We start from the raw sequence: 24,054 nt of genomic DNA, 5'->3' as shown, positions 1-24,054 counted from the left end.
TTTTGGGAATTAATGGGATTTTTTTGGGGAATAAATGGGATTTTTAGGGGGAATAAATGAGATTTTTTATGGGGAATTAATGGGATTTTTTGGGGAAATAAATGGGATTTTTTGGGGAATAAATGGGATTTTTTAGGGGAAATAAATGGGATTTTTTTTGGGAATTAATGAGATTTTTTATGGGGAATAAATGGGATTTTTAGGGGAATAAATGGGATTTTTTTGGGGAATTAATGGGATTTTTTGGGGAATAAATGGGATTTTTTGGGGAATAAATGGGATTTTTAGGGAAAAAAAATTGAATTTTCAGGGGAAAAAAATTGGATTTTTAGGGGAAACAATTGAATTTGCAGGGGAAAAAAATTGAATTTTCAGGGGAAAAAATGGGATTTTTAGGGAAAAAATGGGATTTTTTTCATGGAAAAAAATGGGATTTTAATGGGAAAAAAATTGGACTTTTTGGGGAAAAAAATTGAATTTTTATAGAAAAAAAATTGAATTTTCAGGGGAAAAAAATTGGATTTTTAGGGAAAAAAAATTGAATTTTCCTGGGAAAAAAATTGAATTTTTAGGGGAAAAAACCCTGAATTTTCCTGGGAAAAAAATGGGATTTTCAGGGGAAAAAAATTGAATTTTCAGGGGAAAAAATGGGATTTTTAGGGAAAAAAAATGTGATTTTTAGGGGAAAAAAATGGATTTTTAGGGGGAAAAAATGAAATTTTAATGGGAAAAAAAATGGGATTTTTTGGGGAAAAAAATGGGATTTTTAGGGGAAAAAAATTGAATTTTCAGGGGAAAAAAATTGGATTTTTAGGGGAAAAAAATTGAATTTTCCTGGAAAAAAATGGGATTTTTTGGGGAAAAAATGAAATTTTAATGGGAAAAAAATTGAATTTTCAGGGGAAAAAAATTGGATTTTTAGGGAAAAAAAATGGGATTTTAATGGGAAAAAAAATGAATTTTCCTGGGAAAAAAATGGGATTTTTAGGGAAAAAAATGGGATTTTTTGGGGAAAAAAATTGAATTTTCAGGGGAAAAAAATTGAATTTTCCTGGAAAAAAAAAGGGGATTTTTAGGGAAAAAGTGTGATTTTTTGGGAAAAAATTGTGATTTTTTGGGGAAAAAATTGTGATTTTTTTAATGGAAAAAATGGGATTTTAATGGGAAATAAATGGGATTTTTTTGGAAAAAAAAATGGGATTTTTTTTGAAAAAATGAGATTTTTAGGGGAAAAACATGGGATTTTTGGGGAAAAAAAATTGAATTTTTAGGGGAAAAAAATGAAATTTTAATGGGAAAAAAAATGGGATTTTTTGGGAAAAAAAATTGAATTTTCAGGGGAAAAAAATTGGATTTTTAGGGAAAAAAAATTGAATTTTTAGGGGAAAAAATTGTGATTTTTTCATGGAAAAAAAAGGGATTTTTAGGGAAAAAATTATGATTTTTAGGGAAAAAAATTGAATTTTCCTGGGAAAATAATGGGATTTTTAGGGGAAAAAATTGAATTTTCAGGGGAAAAAAATTTGACTTTTTAGGGAAAAAAAAATTGAATTTTTATGGAAAAAAAATTGAATTTTAAGGGAAAAAAAATGGGATTTTTTTCGGAAAAAATTTGAATTTTCCTGGGAAAAAAAATGGGATTTTTTTGGAAAAATTGTGATTTTAATGGGGAAAAAATGAAATTTTAAAGGGAAAAAAATGGGATTTTTAGGGGAAAAAAATTGAATTTTCAGGGGAAAAAAATTGAATTTTCAGGGGAAAAAAATTGAATTTTCCTGGAAAAAAAAAATGGGATTTTTAGGGGGAAAAATTGGACTTTTATGAGATAAAAAAGGGATTTTCTTGGGAAAAAATTGGATTTTTAGGGGAAAAAAAATTGTGATTTGTTAGGGGAAAAAATGGGATTTTAATGGGAAAAAAATTGGATTTTCAGGGGAAAAAAAATGGATTTTTAGGGGAAAAAATTGGATTTTCAGGGGAAAAAAAATTGGATTTTTAGGGGAAAAAAATGGGATTTTTAGGGGAAAAAAATGTGATTTTAATGGGAAAAAAAATGAAATTTTAATGGGAAAAAAATGGGATTTTTAGGGAAAAAAAATGGGATTTTTAGGGGAAAAAATTGAATTTTCAGGGGAAATAAATTGAATTTTCAGGGGAAAAAATGGGATTTTGAGGGGAAAAAAAATTGAATTTTTAGGGAAAAAAAATTGAATTTTTAGGGGAAAAAAATTGAATTTTTTTAGGGAAAAAAATTGGATTTTTATTGAAAAAAATTTGAATTTTTGGGGAAATAAAATGACTTTTTAGGGAGAAAAAATTGAATTTTTAGGGGAAAAAAATGGGATTTTTAGGGAAAAAATGGGATTTTTTTCATGGAAAAAAATGGGATTTTAATGTGAAAAAAATGGGATTTTAATGTGAAAAAAATTGAATTTTTTGGGAAAAAAATGGGATTTTTAGGGGAAAAAAATTGGATTTTTAGGGGAAAAAAAATTGGATTTTTAGGGGAAAAAAATGGGATTTTTAGGGGAAAAAAATGTGATTTTAATGGGAAAAAAAATGAAATTTTAATGGGAAAAAAATGGGATTTTTAGGGAAAAAAAATGGGATTTTTAGGGGAAAAAATTGAATTTTCAGGGGAAATAAATTGAATTTTCAGGGGAAAAAATGGGATTTTGAGGGGAAAAAAAATTGAATTTTTAGGGAAAAAAAATGTGATTTTTAGGGGAAAAAATGGATTTTTAGGGGGAAAAAATGAAATTTTAATGGGAAAAAAAATGGGATTTTTTGGGGAAAAAAATGGGATTTTTAGGGGAAAAAAATTGAATTTTCAGGGGAAAAAAATTGGATTTTTAGGGGAAAAAAATTGAATTTTCAGGGGAAAAAATTGGATTTTTAGGGGAAAAAAAATTGAATTTTCAGGGGAAAAAAATTGAATTTTCCTGGAAAAAAATGGGATTTTTTGGGGAAAAAAATGGGATTTTTTTGGAAAAATTGTGATTTTTTTTTTTTAAAAACTGGGATTTTTGGGAAAAACCCTTGGAATATTTATTTTTCCAGGGAAAGGGCCGTGAGCACGTCGGAAATTGGGAATCTCCAAGTGACCGTGGGCAATTTGGCGCCGGAATGTTCCTACGGCTTCCGGGTGGCGGCGGCCAACGAGAGGGGCTTGGGGGCCACTTCCCAAATTCTCCGGGTGGTCACGCGGCCGGAATGTGAGTGGGGAATTTGGGGAATTTTGGGGGAATGTTGGGGAAAAAAACCGGATTCGATTCGGGGGATTTTGGGGGGTTTTAGGGGGAAAAATGGGGAAAATAAATGGGATTTTTTGGGGGGTTAAATGGGATTTTTTGGGGGAATAAATGGGAATTAAATGGAAAATAAATGGAATTTTGGGAGGGAAAAATGGGGAATAAATGGGAAATAAATGGGGAATAAATGGGAAAATAAATGGGATTTTTTGGGGAATAAATGGGATTTTTTGGGGAATAAATGGGATTTTTGGGGGGATTTTAGGGGGGAAAAATGGGAAATAAATGAGGAATAAATGGAATTTTGGGAGGGAAAAATGGGGAATAAATGGGAAATAAATGGGGAATAAATGGGGAATAAATGGGAAATAAATGGGAAATAAATGGGAAATAAATGGGGAATAAATGGGGAATAAATGGGAAATAAATGGGGAATAAATGGGGAATAAATGGGAAATAAATGGGGAATAAATGGGGAATAAATGGGAAATAAATGGGAAATAAATGGGAAATAAATGGGGAATAAATGGGGAATAAATGGGGAATAAATGGGAAATAAATGGGGAATAAATGGAATTTTGGGAGGAAAAAAAGGAATTTTTGGGAGGAAAAATGGGAAATAAATGGAAAATAAATGGGGAATAAATGGGAAATAAATGGGAAATAAATGGGAAATAAATGGGAAATAAAGGGAATTTTGGGGGGGAAAAATGGGGAATAAATGGGAAATAAATGGGAAATAAATGGAATTTTGGGAGGAAAAAAATGGAATTTTGGGAGGAAAAAAACGGAATTTTGGGAGGGAAAAATGGGGAATAAATGGGAAATAAATGGAATTTTGGGCTGTTCCCGTTTTTTTTGTCGTTCCCAGCGGACATTCCCGGCCCGGTGGCCAACTTCCGGGCCGTGGCCACCTCGCCCACCTCCCTCCTGATCTCCTGGGATCCGCCTCCTCCCGGCAACGCGCCCGTGCAGGGCTATCGGCTCGTCCTCACCGACACGGCCACGGGGCGGGAGCAGGTGAGAATTCCCCGCCTTCGGAATTTCGGGAGCCCTTCCCATTTATTTCCCATTTTTTTGCCATTTATTCCCCATTTTTTCCCCAAAAAAATTCCATTTATTTCCCATTTATTCCCCATTTTTTTCCTAAAAAAATTCCATTTATTTCCCATTTTTTTCCTTCCCAAAATCCCATTTTTTCCCCCAAAAAATTCCATTTATTTCCCATTTATTTCCCATTTTTTTCCATTTATTTCCCATTTTTTTCTCTCCAAAATTCCATTTATTTCCCATTTTTTCCATTTATTCCCCATTTTTTTCTCCCAAAAATTCCTTTTTTTTCCCCAAAAAAATTCCATTTATTTCCCATTTTTTCCCATTTATTTTCCATTTATTTCCCTTTTTTTCCCATTTATTTCCCTTTTTTTCCCATTTATTTCCCATTTATTTCCCATTTATTCCCCATTTATTTCCCATTTATTTCCCATTTATTTCCCATTTATTTCCCATTTATTTCCCATTTATTCCCAATTTATTTCCCATTTATTTCCCATTTTTTCCCATTTTTTTCCCATTTATTTCTCATTTATTTTCCATTTATTTCCCATTTTTTTCCATTTATTTCCCATTTATTTCCTATTTATTTCCCATTTTTTCCATTTATTTCCCATTCATTTCCTATTTATTTCCCATTTTTTCCCATTTATTTCCCATTTTTTTCCATTTTTTTCCCATTTTTTTCCCCAAAAAATCCCATTTTTTCCCCAAAAAAATTCCATTTATTTCCCATTTATTTTCCATTTATTCCCCATTTTTTTCCTAAAAAAATTCCATTTATTTCCCATTTTTTTCCTTTTATTTCCCATTTTTTCCTCCCCAAAATTCCATTTATTTTCCTTATTTTTTCCCCCCAAAATTCCATTTATTCCCCATTTTCCCCCCCCAAAATTCCATTTATTTCCCATTTTTTCCCATTTATTTCCCATTTATTTTCCATTTATTTCCCATTTTTTCCATTTATTTCCCATTTTTTTCCCCAAAAAATCCCATTTTTTCCCCCAAAAAATTCCATTTATTTCCCATTTTTTTTGCCATTTATTTCCCATTTTTTTCCATTTATTTCCCATTTTTTCCTCCCCAAAATTCCATTTTTTTCTCCCCACAATCCCATTTATTCCCCATTTTTCCTCCCAAAAAATTCCCATTTTTTTCCCATTTATTTCCCATTTTTTTCCATTTATTTCCCATTTATTTTTCATTTATTTCCCATTTTTTTTCCATTTATTTCCCTTTTTTTTTCCATTTATTTCCCATTTATTTCCCTTTTTTTTCCCATTTATTTCCCATTTTTTTCCATTTATTTCCCATTTTTTTCCATTTATTTCCCATTTTTTTCCCCATTTTTTTCCCATTTTTTCCCATTTATTCCCCATTTTTTTCCCCAAAAAATTCCATTTATTCCCCATTTTTTCCTCCCCAAAATCCCATTTTTTCCTCCCCAAAATTCCATTTATTTCCCATTTTTTCCTCCCCAAAATTCCATTTATTTTCCTTATTTTTTCCCCTCAAAATTCCATTCATTCCCCATTTTTCCTCCCAAAAAATTCCATTTATTTCCCATTTTTTTCCATTTATTTCCCATTTTTTTTCCATTTATTTCCCATTTTTCCTCCCAAAAAATTCCATTTATTTCCCATTTTTTCCCATTTATTTCCCATTTATTTTCCATTTATTTCCCATTTTTTCCATTTATTTCCCATTTTTTTCCCATTTTTCCTCCCCAAAATTCCATTTTTTCCCCAAAAAAATTCCATTTATTTCCCATTTTTTTTCCATTTATTTCCCATTTTTTTTCCATTTATTTCCCATTTTTTTCCCCAAAAAATCCCATTTTTCCCCAAAAATTCCATTTATTTCCCATTTTTTTTTCCATTTATTTCCCATTTATTTCCCATTTTTTTCCCATTTATTTCCCATTTATTTTCCATTTATTTCCCATTTTTTCCATTTATTTCCCATTTTTTTCCCAAAAAATCCCATTTTTTCCCCAAAAAAATCCCATTTATTCTCCATTGTTTTCCCCAAAAAATCCCATTTATTCCCCAATTTTTCCCCCAAAAAATCCCATTTATTCCCCAATTTTTCCCCCCCAAAAAATCCCATTTATTCCCCATTTCCCCCTCCAAAAATCCCATTATTCCCCCAAAAAATCCCATTTATTCCACAATTTTTTCCCCCAAAAAATCCCATTTTTCCCCCCAAAAAATCCCATTTATTTCCCATTATTTCCTCCCAGAAGTTCCTTTTTTTTCCCCAAAAATTCCATTTATTTCCCATATTTTTCCTCCCCAAAATCCCATTTTCCCCCCCAAAAAATCCCATTTATTCCCCATTTATTCCCCCAAAAAATCCCATTTATTTCCCATTTTTCCCCCAAAAAATCCCATTTTTTCCCCCAAAAAATCCCATTTATTCCCCAATTTTTCCCCAAAAAAATCCCATTTTTTCCCCCCAAAAAATCCAATTTATTCCCCAAAAAATCCCATTTATTCCCCCTTTATTCCCCCAAAAAATCCCAATTATTCCCCCAAAAAATCCCATTTATTCCCTATTTTTTCCCCCCAAAAAATCCCATTTATTCCCCAATTTTCCCCCCAAAAAATCCCATTTATTCCCAATTTTTTCCCCAAAATTCCTTGGATTTTCCCAAAATTCCAGACCCTGGAAGTCGACGGCCACTCCTACCGCCTGGAAGGCCTCCGGAAGTTCACGGAATATTCCCTAAAATTCCAAGCTTTCAACCGCTACGGCGCCGGAATTCCGGCGGAAGAGGTGACGGTCACCACCCTCTCCGATGGTGAGTCGGCAATTCCCAAAAATTCCCAAAAAATTCCTCAAAAATTAAAAAAAAATTCCTCAAAAATTCCATAAAAATTCCTCAATAATTCCATAAAAATTCCTCAAAAATTCCTTAAAAATTCCATAAAAATTCCCTTTAAAATTCAAAAAAAATTCCATAAAAATTCCTAAAAAATTCCATAAAAAATCCTCAAAAATTCCATAAAAATTCCTCAAAAATTCCTTAAAAAACCCTTTTAAAATTCCATAAAATCCCCCTTAAAATTCCATAAAATTCCTCAAAAATTCCATAAAAATTCCTCAAAAATTCCATAAAAATTCCTCAAAAATTCCTTAAAAATTCCTCGAAAATTCCTCCAAAATTCCATTAAAAATCTCCTTTAAAATTCCCCAAAATTCCCACAAAATTCCATAAAAAATCTCCTTTAAAATTCAAAAAAAATCTCTTTAAAATTCCATAAAAACCCCTCAAAAATTCCTTAAAAATTCCTTAAAAATTCCTAAAAAATTCCCCTTAAAATTCAAAAAAAGCCCCTTTAAAATTCCTTAAAAATTCCTGAAAAATTCCATAAAAATTCAAAAAAATTCCATAAAAATTCCTCAAAAATTCCATAAAAATTCCCTTTAAAATTACAAAAAAATCCATTTAAAATTCCCAAAAATTCCCCACAAAATTCCATAAAAATTCCTCCAAAATTCCATAAAAATTCCTCAAAAATTCCTTAAAAATTCCTCTAAAATTCCATAAAAAATAAAAAAAAATTCCATTAAAATCTTTAAAATTCCCAAAAATTCCATAAAAATTCAAAAAAAATTAAAAAAATCCCTCTAAAATTCCATAAAAATTCCTCAAAAATTCCTTAAAAATTTCTTTTAAAAATCCTCAAAAATTCCTTAAAAATTCCATAAAAATTCCCCAAAAATTCCTTAAAAATTCCTTCAAAATTCCATAAAAAATCTCCTTTAAAATTCCCAAAGATTCCCACGAAATTCCAAAAAAATTCCATAAAAATTCCAAAAAAATTTTAAAAAAATCCCTTTAAAATTCCATAAAAACCCCTTAAAAATTCCATTAAAAATTCCTCAAAAATTAAAAAAAATTCCCACAAAATTCCATAAAAATTCCTCAAAAATCCCCCTTAAAATTAAAAAAAATCCCTTTAAAATTCCATTAAAATTCCTCAAAAATTCCCTAAAAATTCCATAAAAACACCTGAAAAATTCCATAAAAATTCCTCAAAAATTCCTTAAAAATTCCTCAAAAATTCCTTAAAAATTCCATAAAAATTCCTCAAAAATTCCCCTTAAAATTTAAAAAAAATCCCTTTAAAATTCCTCAAAAATTACTCAAAAATTCCTAAAAAACCCTCAAAAATTCCATAAAAATTCCTCAAAAATTCCCAAAAAATTCCATAAAAATTCCTCAAAAATTCCATAAAAATTCCTCAAAAATTCCTTAAAAAACCCTTTTAAAATTCCATAAAATCCCCCTTAAAATTCCATAAAATTCCTCAAAAATTCCATAAAAATTCCTCAAAAATTCCTTAAAAATCTCCTCGAAAATTCCTCAAAAATTCCATTAAAAATCTCCTTTAAAATTCCCAAAAATTCCCACAAAATTCCATAAAAAATCACCTTTAAAATTCAAAAAAAATCTCTTTAAAATTCCATAAAAACCCCTCAAAAATTCCTTAAAAATTCCTTAAAAATTCCTCAAAAATTCCTCAAAAATTCCATAAAAAATCTCCTTTAAAATTCCCAAAGATTCCCACGAAATTCCAAAAAAATTCCATAAAAATTCCAAAAAAATTAAAAAAAATCCCTTTAAAATTCCATAAAAATTCCTCCAAAATTCCATAAAAATCCACCTAAAAATTCCATAACAATCTCCTTTAAAATTCCATAAAAATTCCTCGAAAATTCCATAAAAAATCGTCAAAAATTCCTCAAAAATTCCACAAAACCCCCTCAAAAATTCCATAAAAAAATCTCCTCTAAAATTCCATTAAAACTTCCCTAAAATTCCATAAAATCCCCTTAAAATTCCATAAAAACCCCTTTAAAATTCCATAAAAACCCCTTTAAAATTCCATAAAAATCCACCTAAAAATTTCCATAAAAACCCCTCTAAAATTCCATAAAAAATCCCCTTAAAATTTCGTAAAAACCCCTCTAAAATTCCATTTAAAAAACCCTTTAAAATTCCATAAAAATTCCTCAAAAATTCCATAAAAATCCCCTTTAAAATTCCATAAAAATTCCTCTAAAATTCCTCAAAAAATCCATAAAATCCCCTCAAAAATTCCATTAAAATCCCCTTTAAAATTCCATAAAAACCCCTCTAAAATTCCATAAAAATTCCTCCAAAATTCTATAAAAATTCCCCAAAAATTCCATAAAAACTCCCCTTAAAATTCCATAAAAAATCTCCTTTAAAATACCATAAAAACCCCCCAAAAATTCCCTAAAATCCCCTCAAAAATTCCATTAAAAAATCCCCTTAAAATTCCATAATATCCACCTAAAAATTCCATTAAAAAATCTCCTTTAAAATTTAAAAAAGATTCCTCAAAAATTCCACAAAACCCCCTCAAAAATTCCATAAAAAAATCTCCTCTAAAATTCCATTAAAACTTCCCTAAAATTCCATAAAATCCCCTTAAAATTCCATAAAAACCCCTTTAAAATTCCATAAAAATCCACCTAAAAATTTCCATAAAAACCCCTCTAAAATTCCATTAAAATCTCCTTTAAAATTCCACAAAAATCCCTTTAAAACTCCATAAAAATCCCCTTTAAAATTCCATAAAAATTCCTTTTAAAATTCCTCAAAAAAATCCATAAAATCCCCTCAAAAATTCCATTAAAATCCCCTTTAAAATTCCATAAAAACCCCTCTAAAATTCCATAAAAATTCCTCCAAAATTCTATAAAAATTCCCCAAAAATTCCATAAAAACTCCCCTTAAAATTCCATAAAAAATCTCCTTTAAAATACCATAAAAACCCCCCAAAAATTCCCTAAAATCCCCTCAAAAATTCCATAAAAAAATCCCCTTAAAATTCCATAAAATCCACCTAAAAATTCCATTAAAAAATCTCCTTTAAAATTAAAAAAAGATTCCTCAAAAATTCCTTAAAAACTCCCCTAAAATTCCATAAAAATCCGCCTAAAAATTCCATAAAAACCCCTCTAAAATTCCATAAAAATCTCCTTTAAAATTCCTTAAAAATTCCTCAAAAATTCCATAAAAACTCCCCTAAAATTCCATAAAAATCCACCTAAAAATTCCATAAAAATCCCTCAAAAAAATCCATAAAAATGCACCTAAAATTCCATAAAAACCCCTCAAAAATTCCATAAAAATCCACCTAAAAATTCCCTAAAAATTCCTTTAAAATTCCATTAAAACTCTCTTTAAAAATCCATAAAAACCCCTCTAAACTTCCATAAAAATTCCTCAAAAATTCCTTAAAAATTCCTCAAAAATTCCCTAAAAACCCCTCCAAAATCCCCTAAAAACCCCTCCAAAATTCCCTAAAACCCCCTCCAAAATTCCATCCTAACCGGAATCTTTTCCCATTTTTTTTCCCCCTTCCAGTTCCCAGCGCGACGCCCCGGAACGTTTCCTTGGAAGTGGTGAATTCCAGGGTGAGTCCAGCCCGGAATTCCAAGGATTTTTGGGATTTGGGGCCTGGATTTGGGGCCTGGGTCGGGATTGGAGGCCTAGATTGGGATTTGGGGCCTGGATTTGGGGCCTGGATTGGGATTTAGGGTCTGGATTTGGGGCCTGGATTGGGATTTGGGGCCTGGATTGGGATTTGAGGCCTGGATTGGGATTTGGGGCCTGGATTTGGGGCCTGGATTGGGATTTAGGGTCTGGATTTGAGGCCTGGATTGGGATTTGGGGCCTGGATTGGGATTTGGGGCCTGGATCGGGATTTGGGGCCTGGGTTTGGGACCTGGATTGGGATTTGGGGCCTGGATTGGGATTTGGGGCCTGGATTGGAATTTGGGGCCTGGGTTTGGGGCCTGGATTGGGATTTAGGGTCTGGATTTGAGGCCTGGATTGGGATTTGGGGCCTGGATTGGGATTTGGGGCCTGGATTTGGGGCCTGGGTCAGGATTTGGGGCCTGGATTGGGATTTGGGGCCTGGATTTGGGGCCTGGATTGGGATTTGGGGCCTGGATCAGGATTTGAGGCCTGGATTGGGATTTGGGGCCTGGATTTGGGGCCTGGATTGGGATTTGGGGTCTGGATTGGGATTTGGGGCCTGGATTGGGATTTGGGGCCTGGATTGGGATTTGGGGTCTGGATTTGAGGTCTGGATTGGGATTTGGGGCCTGGATCAGGATTTGGGGCCTGGATTGGGATTTGAGGCCTGGATTGGGATTTGGGGGCTGGATGTGGGGCCTGGATTGGGATTTGGGGCCTGGATTTGGGGTCTGGATTGGGATTTGAGGTCTGGATTGGGATTTGGGGCCTGGATGTGGGGCCTGGATTGGGATTTGGGGCCTGGATTGGGATTTGGGTCGTGGATCCGGGACAATTCCAAACCCGCTTTCCCAACTCCCGTTATCCCGAAAAATTACCCCAAAATCCCCTAAAAATTCCCCAAAAAATTTCCTAAAACTCCCACAAAAATTCCCCAAAAATTCCCAAAAATTCCCCAAAATTCCCTAAAAATCCCCCAAAAATTCCCTAGAAATTCTCCAAAAATCCCCCAAAAATTCCCAAAAAATTCCCTAAAAATCCCCAAAAAATCCCCAAAAATTCCCTAAAAATTCCCCAAAAATTCCCAAAAAATCCCCTACAAATCCCCAAAAATTCCCAAAAAAATCCCCAAAAAAATCCCCTAAAAATTCCCGAAAAATCCCCCAAAATTCCCCTAAAAATCCCCCAAAAATCCCCAAAAAATCCCCTAAAAATCCCCCCAAAATCCCCTAAAAATTCCAAAAAATCCCCTAAAAATCCCAAAAAAATCCCCAAAAATTCCCTAAAAATTCCGCAAAAATTCCCCCAAAATCCCCTAAAAATCTTTAAAAATTTCCTAAAAATTCCCCAAAAATTCCCAAAAAAATCCCCAAAAATCCCCTAAAAATCCCCGAAAAATTCCCCCAAAATCCCCAAAAATTCCCTAAAAATCCCCCCAAAATTCCCCAAAAATCCTCTAAAAATTCCCCAAAAAATCCCCAAAAATCCCCAAAAATCCCAAAAAATCCCCCAAAAATCCCCCCAAAATCCCCAAAAAATCCCCAAAAATTCCCCCAAAAAATCCCCCAAAACCCCCTAAAAATCCCCAAAAAAATCCCCAAAAATCCCCCAAAAATCCCCAAAAATTCCCCTAAAAATTCCCAAAAAATCCCCCCCAAAAATTCCCAAAAATTCCCTCAAAAATCCCCAAAAAATCCCCCAAAATCCCCAAAAAATCCCCAAAAAATCCCCCAAAAAATCCACAAAAACCCCCCAAATTCCCTAAAAATCCCAAAAAAAATTCCAAAAAATCCCCAAAAAATCCCCAAAAATCCCCCAAAAATTCCCCAAAAATCCCCAAAAAATCCCCAAAAAAACCCCAAAAAATCCCCAAAAAATCCCCAAAAATCCCCAAAAAATCCCCAAAAAATCCCCTAAAAATCCCAAAAAAATCCCCCAAAAAATCCACAAAAACCCCCCAAATTCCCTAAAAATCCCAAAAAAAATTCCAAAAAATCCCCAAAAAATCCCCAAAAAATCCCCAAAAAATCCCCAAAAATCCCCAAAAAATCCCCAAAAAAACCCCAAAAAATCCCCCAAAAATCCCCAAAAAATCCCCAAAAATCCCCAAAAAATCCCCAAAAAATCCCCTAAAAATCCCAAAAAAATCCCCTAAAAATCCCCTAAAAATCCCCCAAAAATCCCCAAAAAATCCCCAAAACCTCCCCAAAAAATCCCCAAAAACTCCCCAAAAACTCCCCAAAAAATCCCCAAAAAATTCCCTAAAAATTCCCTAAAAATCCCCAAAAAATCCCCAAAAAATCCCCAAAAAATCCCCAAAAAATCCCCAAAAAATCCCCAAAAAATCCCAAAAAATTCCCAAAAAATTCCCTGTTTTCCAGAGCATCAAAGTCAGCTGGTTGCCGCCTCCGGCGGGATCCCAGAACGGATTCCTGACGGGATATAAAATCCGCCACCGGAAAACCGCCCGGAGAGGGGAGATGGAAACCTTGGAACCCAACAACCTCTGGTACCTGTTCACGGGTCAGTGGCTTTGATCCCAGATTTTTGGGAATTTTGGGAATGAAATCCCAAAAAAATGGGATTTTTAGGACGAAAAATGTGAATTTTTGGGGATTTTTTAGCCTAAAAATGGGGATTTTTGGGGATTTTTTAGCCTAAAAATGGGGATTTTTGGGGATTTTTTAGCCTAAAAATGTGAATTTTTGGGGATTTTTTAGCATAAAAATGTGGATTTTGGGGGTTTTTTTAGCCTAAAAATGGGGATTTTTGGGGATTTTTTAGCCTAAAAATGTGAATTTTTGGGGATTTTTTAGCCTAAAAATGTGAATTTTGAGGGGTTTTTTAGCCTAAAAATGGGGATTTTTGGGGATTTTTTAGCCTAAAAATGTGAATTTTTGGAGGGGAAAAATGGGATTTTTTTTTCCCTTTCTGGGAGAAATGGATGGAAAAAAGGGGAAATGAAAATTAAGGGAAAATGGATGGAAAAGAAGGAAAAATTGGTGGGAAATAAGGAAAAATGGGTGGAAAATAAGGAAAAATTGGTGGAAAATAAGGAAAAATAGGTGGAAAATAGGGAAAATAAAATTAAGGAAAAATAGATGGAAAATAAGGAAAAATTGGTGGAAAAAAAGGAAAATTAATGGGAAAAAAAGGAAAAATTGGTGGAAAATAGGAAAAATGAAAATTAAGGAAAAATAGATGGAAAAAGGGAAAATGGAGGGAAAAAAATGGAAAATAAATGGGAAAAAAAGGAAAAATGGAAATTAAGGAAAAATAGATGGAAAACAAATAAAAATGGATGGAAAAATTGGTTAAAAAAAGGAAAAATAGAGGGAAAAAAGGGAAAAATAGATGGGAAAAAAGGAAAAATGAAAATTAAGGAAAAATAGATGGAAAAGAAGGAAAAATAGAGGGAAAAAGGGAAAAAATGGTGAAAAAAAAGAAAAATAGATGGAAAAAAGGAAAAATGAAAATTAAGGAAAAATAGATGGAAAAGAAGGAAAAATAGAGGGGAAAAAGGGAAAAATTGGTGAAAAAAAAGAAAAATAGATGGAAAAAAGGAAAAATGAAAATTAAGGAAAAATAGATGGAAAAAAGATGGAAAAATAAATGGAAAAATGGAAAAAATGGTGGAAAATAAGGAAAAATGAAAATTAAGGAAAAATGGATGGAAAAACAAGGAAAAATCGATGGAAAAAAGATGGAAAATGAGAACAAACAGATGGGAAAAAATGGATGGAAAAAAGGGAAAAATCACGGAAAAAAAGCCAAAATAGGTCAAAAAAAGCACCGAAATCTGATTTTTTTTGGGGTTCAATTATTTTTCGGTTTTTTTGGGTTGATATTCCCATTTTTTGGGGTTTCCAGGGTTGGAAAAGGGCAGCCAGTACAGCTTCCAGGTGTCGGCCATGACGGTGAACGGGACGGGCCCGGCCTCGGAATGGGTGACGGCGGAGACGCCGGAGAACGACCTGGATGGTAACGGAATTCCCGGGAAAAAAAGGGTGGGAAGAGGGGGAAAAATGGGTTGGGAAAGTGGGAAAAATGGGGGGGAAGTTTGGGGGGAATTGGAGGGAAATATTGGGAATATTGGGGGAAAAAATGGGGGGGAAATTCAAATTATTATTGGGAATATTGGAGGAAAATAGGGGGGAAATATTCAAATTAATAGTGGGAATATTGAGGGAAAATAGTGGGAAAATATTCAAATAAATGTTGGGAAAATTGGAGGAAAATAGTGGGAAAAAATTCAAATAAATAGTGGGAAAATTGGAGGAAAATAGTGGGAAAATATTCAAATAAATAGTGGGAAAATTGGATGAAAATAGTGGGAAAATTCTGGGAAAATAGTGGGAAAATATTCAAATTATTATTGGGAATATTCTGGGAAAATAGTGGGAAAATTGGATGAAAATAGTGGGAGAATATTCAAATAAATAGTGGGAAAATTGGGTGAAAATAGTGGGGAAATATTCAAATAAATAGTGGGAAAATTGGAGGAAAATAGTGGGAAAAAATTCAAATAAATAGTGGGAAAATTGGAGGAAAATAGTGGGAAAATTCTGGGAAAATAGTGGGAAAATATTCAAATTATTATTGGGAATATTGGAGGAAAATAGGGGGGAAATATTCAAATAAATAGTGGGAAAATTGGATGAAAATATTGGGAAATATTCAAATAAATAGTGGGAATATTGGAAGAAAATAGGGGGGAAATATTCAAATAAATGTTGGGAAAATTGGATGAAAATAGTGGGAAAATATTCAAATAAATAGTGGGAAAATTGGAGGAAAATAGGGGGAAAATATTCAAATAAATAGTGGGAAAATTGGATGAAAATAGTGGGAAAATTCTGGGAAAATAGTGGGAAAATATTCAAATTATTATTGGGAATATTGGAGGAAAATAGGGGGGAATATTCAAATAAATAGTGGGAAAATTGGAGGAAAATAGTGGGAAAATATTCAAATTAATATTGGGAATATTGTCTTAAAATAGTGGGAAAATTGGAGGAAAATAGTGGGAAAATATTCAAATAAATGTTGGGAAAATTGGGTGAAAATAGTGGGAAAATATTCAAATAAATAGTGGGAAAATTGGATGAAAATAGTGGGGAAATATTCAAATAAATAGTGGGAAAATTGGATGAAAATATTGGGAAAATTCTGGGAAAATAGTGGGAAAATATTCAAATAAATATTGGGAATATTGTCTTAAAATAGTGGGAAAATTGGATGAAAATAGTGGGAAAAAATTCAAATAAATAGTGGGAAAATTGGAGGAAAATAGGGGGAAAATATTCAAATAAATAGTGGGAAAATTGGAGGAAAATAGTGGGAAAATCCTCTGAAAATATTGGGAAAATCCTCTGAAAATTTGGGGAAAATCCTCTGAAAATTTGGGGAAAATCCCTAAAAATGTTGGGAAAATTCTCTAAAAAATTCGGGAAAATTCTCTGAAAATTAGGGGAAAATTCTGTGGAAATATTGGGATAATTCACTGAAAATAGTGGGAAAATTCTCTAAAAATATTGGGAAAATTCTCTAAAAATTTCGGGAAAATTCTCTAAAAATTTCAGGAAAAATCTCTAAAAATTTGGGGAAAATTCTCTAAAAATTTCGGGAAAATTCTCTAAAAAATATTGGGAAAATTCTCTAAAAAATTTGGGAAAATTCTCTAAAAATATTGGAAAAATTCTCTAAAAATTTCAGGAAAATTCTCTAAAAAATTCGGGAAAATTCTCTAAAAATTTTGGGAAAAATCTCTAAAAATATTGGGAAAATTCTCTAAAAATATTGGGAAAATTCTCTAAAAATTTCGGAAAAGTCTCTAAAAATTTTGGGAAAATTCTCTGAAAATTTGGGAAAATTCTCTAAAAATTTTGGAAAAATCCTCTAAAAATTTGGGGAAAATTCCATAATAAAATATTGGGTAAATTCTCTAAAAAATTTTGGGAAAATTCTCTAAAAATTTTGGGAAAATTCTCTAAAAATATTGGGAAAATTCTCTAAAAATTTCGGGAAAATTCTCTAAAAATTTCAGGAAAAATCTCTAAAAATTTCAGGAAAATTCTCTAAAAATTTCGGGAAAATTCTCTAAAAAATATTGGGAAAATTCTCTAAAAAATTTGGGAAAATTCTCTAAAAATATTGGAAAAATTCTCTAAAAATTTCAGGAAAATTCTCTAAAAAATTCGGGAAAATTCTCTAAAAATTTTGGGAAAAATCTCTAAAAATTTCGGGAAAATTCTCTAAAAATTTCAGAAAAATCCTCTAAAAAATCCCGGGAATTCCGGGCCCGCTAAAACTTAATTCCCACTATTTTTTTTTCCTGGGAATTCCAGAATCCCAAGTGCCCGACCAACCCAGTTCCCTCCACGTCCGGCCCTTGGCCACCGGCATCGTGATGACCTGGACGCCGCCCTTGAACCCCAACGTGGTGGTCCGCGGCTACATCATCGGCTACGGCGTCGGCAGCCCCTACGCCGAGACCGTGCGGGTGGACAACAAGCAGCGTTATTATTCCATAGAAAACTTGGGTGAGGGAAGTTTTCCCGGGATTCGGGGCTTGGGGGGGAAAGGGATTCGCCTCAGGGATTGTGTTGGGTTTGGAGAAGGGAGGTTGGAGAGGCCTTGTAGGCCTCGAAGGCTTTGTAGGCCTCGCAGGCCTCGTGTGGTCTCACAGGCCTCACAGGCCTTGTAGGCCTCACAGGCTTTATAGGCCTTGTAGGCCTCACAGTTCTTGTAGGCCTCATAGGCCTCACAGGCCTTGTAGGCCTCACTGGCCCCATTTGGTCCCATAGGCCTCACAGGCCTCACAGGCCTCACAGGCCTTGTAGGCCTCACAGGCTTTATAGGCCTCACAGGTCTTGTAGGCCCCATAGGCCTCACAGGCCTTGTAGGCCTCAAAGGCTTTATAGGCCTCACAGGCCCCATAGATGCCACAAAGGCCTCATAGACCCCACAAAGGCCCCACAGGCCCCATAGGCTTCACAGGCCTAACAGGCCTCATATGGCCCCATAGGCCTCACAGGCCTTGTAGGCCCCACAGGCCTCACAGGCCTCATATGGCCCCATAGGCCTCACAGGCCTCATATGGCCCCACAGACCTAACAGGCCTCATATGGCCCCATAGGCCTCACAGGTCTTATAGGCCTCACAGGCCCCATATGGACCCATAGACCTCACAGGCCTTGTAGGCCTCACAGGCCTCACAGGCCCCATATGGCCCCATAGGCCTCACAGGCTTTATAGGCCTCACAGGCCCCATAGGCCCCATAGATGCCACAAAGGCCTACTAGACCCACAAAGGCCCCACAGGCCTCAAAGGCTGCACAGGCCTCGTAGGCCCCAAAAGCCCCATAGGCCCCCCAGGCCCCAAAAGCCCCCCCAAGGCCCCAAAAGCCCCATAGGCCCAACAGGCCCAAAAGGCCTCAAAGGCCTCACAGGCCTCAAAGGCCCCACAAAGGCCCCGCAGGCCCCACAGGCCTCAAAGGCCTCACAGGCCTCAAAGGCCCCACAAAGGTCTCGCAGGCCCCGCAGGCCTTTTCCCTTTTCCATGTTTTTTTTCCCCGCTTTTCCATGTTTTTTTTGTTTTTTTCCAGAGCCCAGTTCCCACTACGTGATCTCCTTGAAGGCCTTCAACCACATGGGGGAGGGGATCCCCCTCTACGAGAGCGCCACCACCAGATCCATGACGGGTGAGCTGGGAATTCCGGGAAAAAAGCCGGGAATTTTCAGATCCCAACATTTTAGGAAGAAATTCCATCCATTTCCTGTTTTTTGGAAGGAATTATTCCTGTTTTTCCTGGATATTTGGCCTGGGAATTGAGTGAGAAAAATCCGGGAAAAAAAGCTCATCCGGGGAAAAATTTTGGGGTATTTTTGGGGAATTTTTGGGGATTTTTTGGGGATTTTTTGTGGAATTTTTGTGGAATTTTTGGGGATTTTTTTGAGATTTTTTGAGGATTGTTTAGGAATTTGGGGGGGATTTTTTGGGGATTTTTTGGGGATTTTTGGGGGATTTTTTGGGGATTTTTTTTGAAGTTTTGGGGATTTTTTGGGGATTTTTGGGGATTTTTGAGGGATTTTTTTGGATTTTTTGAGGAATCTTTGGGGGAATTTTTGGGGATTTTTGGGGATTTTTTGTGGATTTTATTGGGATTTTTGGGGAATTTTGGGGAATTTTTTGGGGAATTTTGGGGGATTATTTTTGGGGATTTTTTGGGAATATTTTGGGGATTTTGGGGGGATTTTTTTGGTGTTCTTGGGAATTTTTGGGGGATTTTTTTGGGAATTTTTGGGGGATTTTGGGGGGAAATTTGGGGGATTTTTTTTGGATTTGTGGGGATTTTTTTGGAATTTCGGGGGATTTTTTGGGAATTTTTGGAGATTTTTGGGGATTTTGGGGGGATTTTTGGGGAATTTTTGGGGGAATTTTTGGGATTTTTGGGAATTTTTTGGGCAATTTTGGCAATATTCAGATCCCAAAAATTTGGGAATTTTCTGGAATTAAACCCACTTTTTGAGAATTAATTATTCTCATTTTTATCCCTCTTTTCCCTGGGACTTAAATCCGGGGAAAAGGCTCATCCGGCGGGAAATTTGGGAATATTCAGATCCCAAAAATTTGGGAATTTTCTGGAATAAATCCCACTTTTTGGGAATTAATTATTCCCATTTTCCCCTGATATTTTCTCTGGGAATTGACTGGAAAATTTCCAATTTTTGGGTGCATTTGATGCTTTTTATTCGATTCATAATTAGATTTAAAGCTCCGAATTCCACCAAAATTCCCTAAAAAATTTGGGAAAAATGGGAATTCTATCCCAAAACAACCAGAAAATCCTGGAATATCAAGGAGAACATGGATGTAGAATCCACCAGGATAAAATTCCCAATTTGGTGTTTTTATGGATTTAATAATTAAATTCCCCAAAAATTCCCTAAAAATCCCCCAAAAATTCCCCAAAAATCCCCAAAAATCCCCCAAAAATCCCCAAAAATCCCCCCAAAATTCCCCAAAAATTCCAAAAAAATCCCCCCCAAAATCCCCCCAAAATCAAAAAAAAAATCCCCCAAAAAATCACCCCAAAATCAAAAAAAAATCACCAAAAATTCCCCAAAATCCCCCCAAAATCCCCCAAAAAACTCCCCAAAATCCCCAAAAATTCCCCAAAAAATCCCCAAAAAATCCCCCAAAAAATCCCCAAAATTCCCCCCAAAATTCCCAAAAATCCCCAAAAATTCCCCAAAAATTCAAAACAAATCCACAAAAAAATCCCCCAAAAATCTCCAAAAAATACCCAAAAAATTCCCAAAAATCCCCCAAAAATTCAAAAAAACCCCCAAAAAATCCCCCAAAAATCAAAAAAAAATCCCCCAAAATCCCCCAAAATCCCAAAAAAATTCCCCTAAAAATCCCCCTAAAAATCCCCCAAAAAATCCCAAAAAATCCCCAAAAAATCCCCAAAAATCCCCCAAAAATAAAAAAAAAAATCCCCAAAAAAATCCCAAAAAATCCCCAAAAATTCCCCCCAAAAATCCCCCAAAAATCCCCCAAAATTCCCAAAAAATCCCCCAAAAACCCCCCAAAAATTCCCTCAAAAATCCCCCAAAAATTACCCCAAAAAATCCAAAAAAATCCCCCAAAATTCCCCCAAAAATCCCCCAAAATATCCCCCAAAAATCTCCAAAAATTCCTCAAAAAATCCCCCAAAATCCCCCTCCCCAAAAAAATCCCAGAAAATCAGGAATTTTCTCCCTTTTTTTCCCATTAACTCTCTCTCTTATTCCCTATTTTTCATCTTCCCTTCAACCCATCGTTACCATTTTTTGCTTTTATTTGGCTTTTATTTTGATTTTATTTTGATTTTATTTCGCTTTTATTTCGCTTTTATTTCCATTTTATTTCAATTTTATTTCCATTTTATTTCAATTTTATTTTGCTTTTATTTCGATTTTATTTCCATTTTATTTCGATTTTATTTTGCTTTTATTTCGCTTTTATTTTGATTTTATTTCAATTTTATTTCGCTTTTATTTCGCTTTTATTTCGATTTTATTTCCATTTTATTTCGATTTTATTTCCATTTTATTTCAATTTTATTTCCATTTTATTTCAATTTTATTTTGCTTTTATTTCGCTTTTATTTCAATTTTATTTCAATTTTATTTCAATTTTATTTCCAAATTATTTCCATTTTATTTCGCTTTTATTTCAATTTTATTTCCATTTTATTTCAATTTTATTTCCATTTTATTTCCATTTTATTTCAATTTTATTTCCATTTTATTTCCATTTTATTTCCATTTTATTTCGATTTTATTTCCATTTTATTTCCATTTTATTTCAATTTTATTTCAATTTTATTTCCAAATTATTTCCATTTTATTTCGCTTTTATTTCAATTTTATTTCCATTTTATTTCAATTTTATTTCAATTTTATTTCCATTTTATTTCCATTTTATTTCCATTTTATTTCCATTTTATTTCAATTTTATTTCCATTTTATTTCCATTTTATTTCCATTTTATTTCCATTTTATTTCGATTTTATTTCCATTTTATTATTCCCAATTTTTCCCTTGGAATTCCAAGATCCCGCCGAGGCTTCGGACGTTGATTTCTCTCCTCTCCTTGACCCTTTCCCGACGGCATTCCCAGATTTTGCCGCCCCCATGCTCCCCCCCGTCGGCGTCCAGGCCACGCCCTTGGGCCCGGAATCCGTCCGGGTCACGTGGGCCGACAACTCCATCCCGAAAAACCAGAAATCCCCGGAATTGCGCTTCTACACCGTCCGCTGGAGGAGCAGCGGAGCCGCCAGCGCCAAGTATAAGGTGGGTCCAAAATTTTGGGAATTTTTGGGGATTTTTTGGGGATTTTTTGGGATTTTTTGGGGATTTTTTGGGGATTTTTTGGGGATTTTTTTGGATTTTTTGGGGATTTTTTTGGGGATTTTTTTGGGATTTTTTAGGGATTTTTTGGGGATTTTTGGGAATTTTTTTGGATTTTTATGGGATTTTTGGGGGATTTTTTGGGGATTTTTTGGGATTTTTTGGGATTTTTTTGGGATTTTTTTGGGGAGTTTTTGGAGATTTTTTGGGGATTTTTTTTGGATTTTTTGGGGATTTTTGGGGATTTTTCGGGATTTTTTTGGGGATTTTTTGATGATTTTTGGGGATTTTTTTGTGATTTTTTAGTGACTTTTGGGGGAATTTTTTAGGGATTTTTGGGGATTTTTTGGGATTTTTTGGGATTTTTTGGGGATGTTGGGGATTTTTTTGGGATTTATTGGGATTTTTTGGGGATTTTTTGGGGATTTTTTGGGGATTTTTTTGGATTTTTTGGGAATTTTTTGGGGATTTTTTTGGATTTTTTGGGAATTTTTGGGGGATTTTTTTGGATTTTTTTGGGATTTTTTTGGGGATTTTTGGGGGATTTTTTGGGGATTTTTTGGGGATTTTTTGGGGATTTTTATGGGATTTTTTGGGATTTTATGGGGATTTTTTGGGAATTTTTGGGGATTTTTTTGGGATTTTTTTGGGGATTATTTGGGATTTTTTTGGGATTTTTTTGGGATTTTTTTGGGATTTTTAAGGGATTTTTCAGGGATTTTTAGAGGATTTTTTGGGGATTTTTTTGGGATTTTTGGGGATTTTTGGGGGATTTTTTGGGGATTTTTTGGGGATTTTTTGGGGATTTTTATGGGATTTTTTGGGGATTTTTTGGGAATTTTTGGGTATTTTTGGGGATTTTTTGGGGAATTTCTAGGGAATTTTTTTGGGATTTTTTGGGGATTTTTGGGGATTTTTTGGGGATTTTTTTGGGATTTTTAGAGGATTTTTTGGGGATTTTTTGGGGATTTTTGGGGATTTTTGGGGGTTTTTTGGGGATTTTTTGGGGATTTTTTGGGGATTTTTATGGGATTTTTGGGGATTTTATGGGGATTTTTTGGGAATTTTTTGGGGATTTTTTGGGGATTTTTTGGGGATTTTTATGAGATTTTTGGGGATTTTTTGGGAATTTTTTGGGGATTTTTGGGGATTTTTTGGGGAATTTCTAGGGAATTTTTTTGGGATTTTTTGGGGATTTTTGGGGATTTTTTGGGGGATTTTTGGGGATTTTTTGGGGATTTTTTGGGATTTTTTGGGGATTTTTTTGGGATTTTTCGGGGATTTTTTGGGGATTTTTGGGGGATTTTTGGGGGATTTTTTGGGAAATTTTTTGGGATTTTTGGGGATTTTTAGGGGATTTTTTGGGGAATTTCTAGGGAATTTTTTTTGGGATTTTTTGGGGATTTTTGGGGATTTTTTGGGGATTTTTTGGGGATTTTTTGGGGATTTTTCGGGGATTTTTTGGGGATTTTTTGGGGATTTTTTTGGAATTTTTGGGGGATTTTTTGGGATTTTTTTGGGATTTTTTGGGGATTTTGGGGAATTTTTGGGGAATTTCTAGGGAATTTTTTTGGGATTTTTGGGGAGATTTTTTGGGGAATTTTTGTGGATTTTTTGGGGGAATTTTTGTGATTTTTTGTGGAATTTTATTATTTTATTACTTATTTTCTTATTTATTATTTTTTATTATTTTATTATTCTTTTAATTTATTTTTTATTTTTATTTTTATTTTTAATTTTATTATTTATTATTTTCTTATTTATTGTTTTTATTTTTATATTTTATTTTTTTCTATTTATTTTCTTATTTATAATTTTTATTTTTTATTTTTTATTATTTGTTCTTTTCTTTTTTATTTTATTTTTATTTTTATTTTTATTTTTATTTTTTATTTTTATTATTTTCTTATTTATTATTTTCTTATTTTTTATATTTTATTATTTCCTAATTTATTTTTTTTATTTTTATTTTTTTTTTTTTTATTATTTTTTCTTATTTATTATTATTTATTATATTTCTATTTTTATTATTTTATTTTTTTAATTACTAATTATTTTTTTATTTTTTATTTTCAATTTTTTATTCTTTATTTTATTTTTATTTTTATTGTTTATCATTTATTTTTTATTTCTTATTTTAAATTTTTCTTCTTTATTTCATTTATTATTATTTATTATTTATTATTTATTATTTATTATTTATTATTTATTATTTATTATTTATTATTTATTAATTATAATTTTTTATTTTTTATTTTTTATTTTTTATTTTTTATACTTCTTTTTTATTATTTTATTTTTTATTTTCTTATTTTTTATTTTTAATTTTTT

General features: G+C 33.3%; 1 protein-coding gene across 1 annotated transcript in view; it reads left to right on the top strand.

Moving 5' to 3' along the window:
• Positions 1-24,054, top strand: part of LOC127465447 (netrin receptor DCC-like) — a 98,965-nt gene that overhangs the window by 39,660 nt on the left and 35,251 nt on the right. Inside the window, exons 9-17 of the mRNA XM_051775928.1 lie at positions 3,061-3,215; positions 4,123-4,271; positions 6,969-7,107; positions 10,711-10,760; positions 13,206-13,347; positions 14,695-14,805; positions 17,172-17,366; positions 18,432-18,527; positions 21,428-21,666. Of these exons, the coding sequence (XP_051631888.1) occupies positions 3,061-3,215; positions 4,123-4,271; positions 6,969-7,107; positions 10,711-10,760; positions 13,206-13,347; positions 14,695-14,805; positions 17,172-17,366; positions 18,432-18,527; positions 21,428-21,666 (1,276 nt within the window). The remainder of the gene's footprint in view (positions 1-3,060; positions 3,216-4,122; positions 4,272-6,968; positions 7,108-10,710; positions 10,761-13,205; positions 13,348-14,694; positions 14,806-17,171; positions 17,367-18,431; positions 18,528-21,427; positions 21,667-24,054) is intronic.

This window comes from Manacus candei, unplaced genomic scaffold (assembly GCF_025592945.1).
Source record: "Manacus candei isolate 608988 ecotype Guabito, Panama unplaced genomic scaffold, ASM2559294v1 h1tg000395l, whole genome shotgun sequence".
Lineage (NCBI taxonomy): Eukaryota > Metazoa > Chordata > Aves > Passeriformes > Pipridae > Manacus > Manacus candei.
The sequence above is the reverse complement of the archived record's forward strand: the minus strand, read 5'-3'. Positions and strand labels throughout refer to the sequence as shown.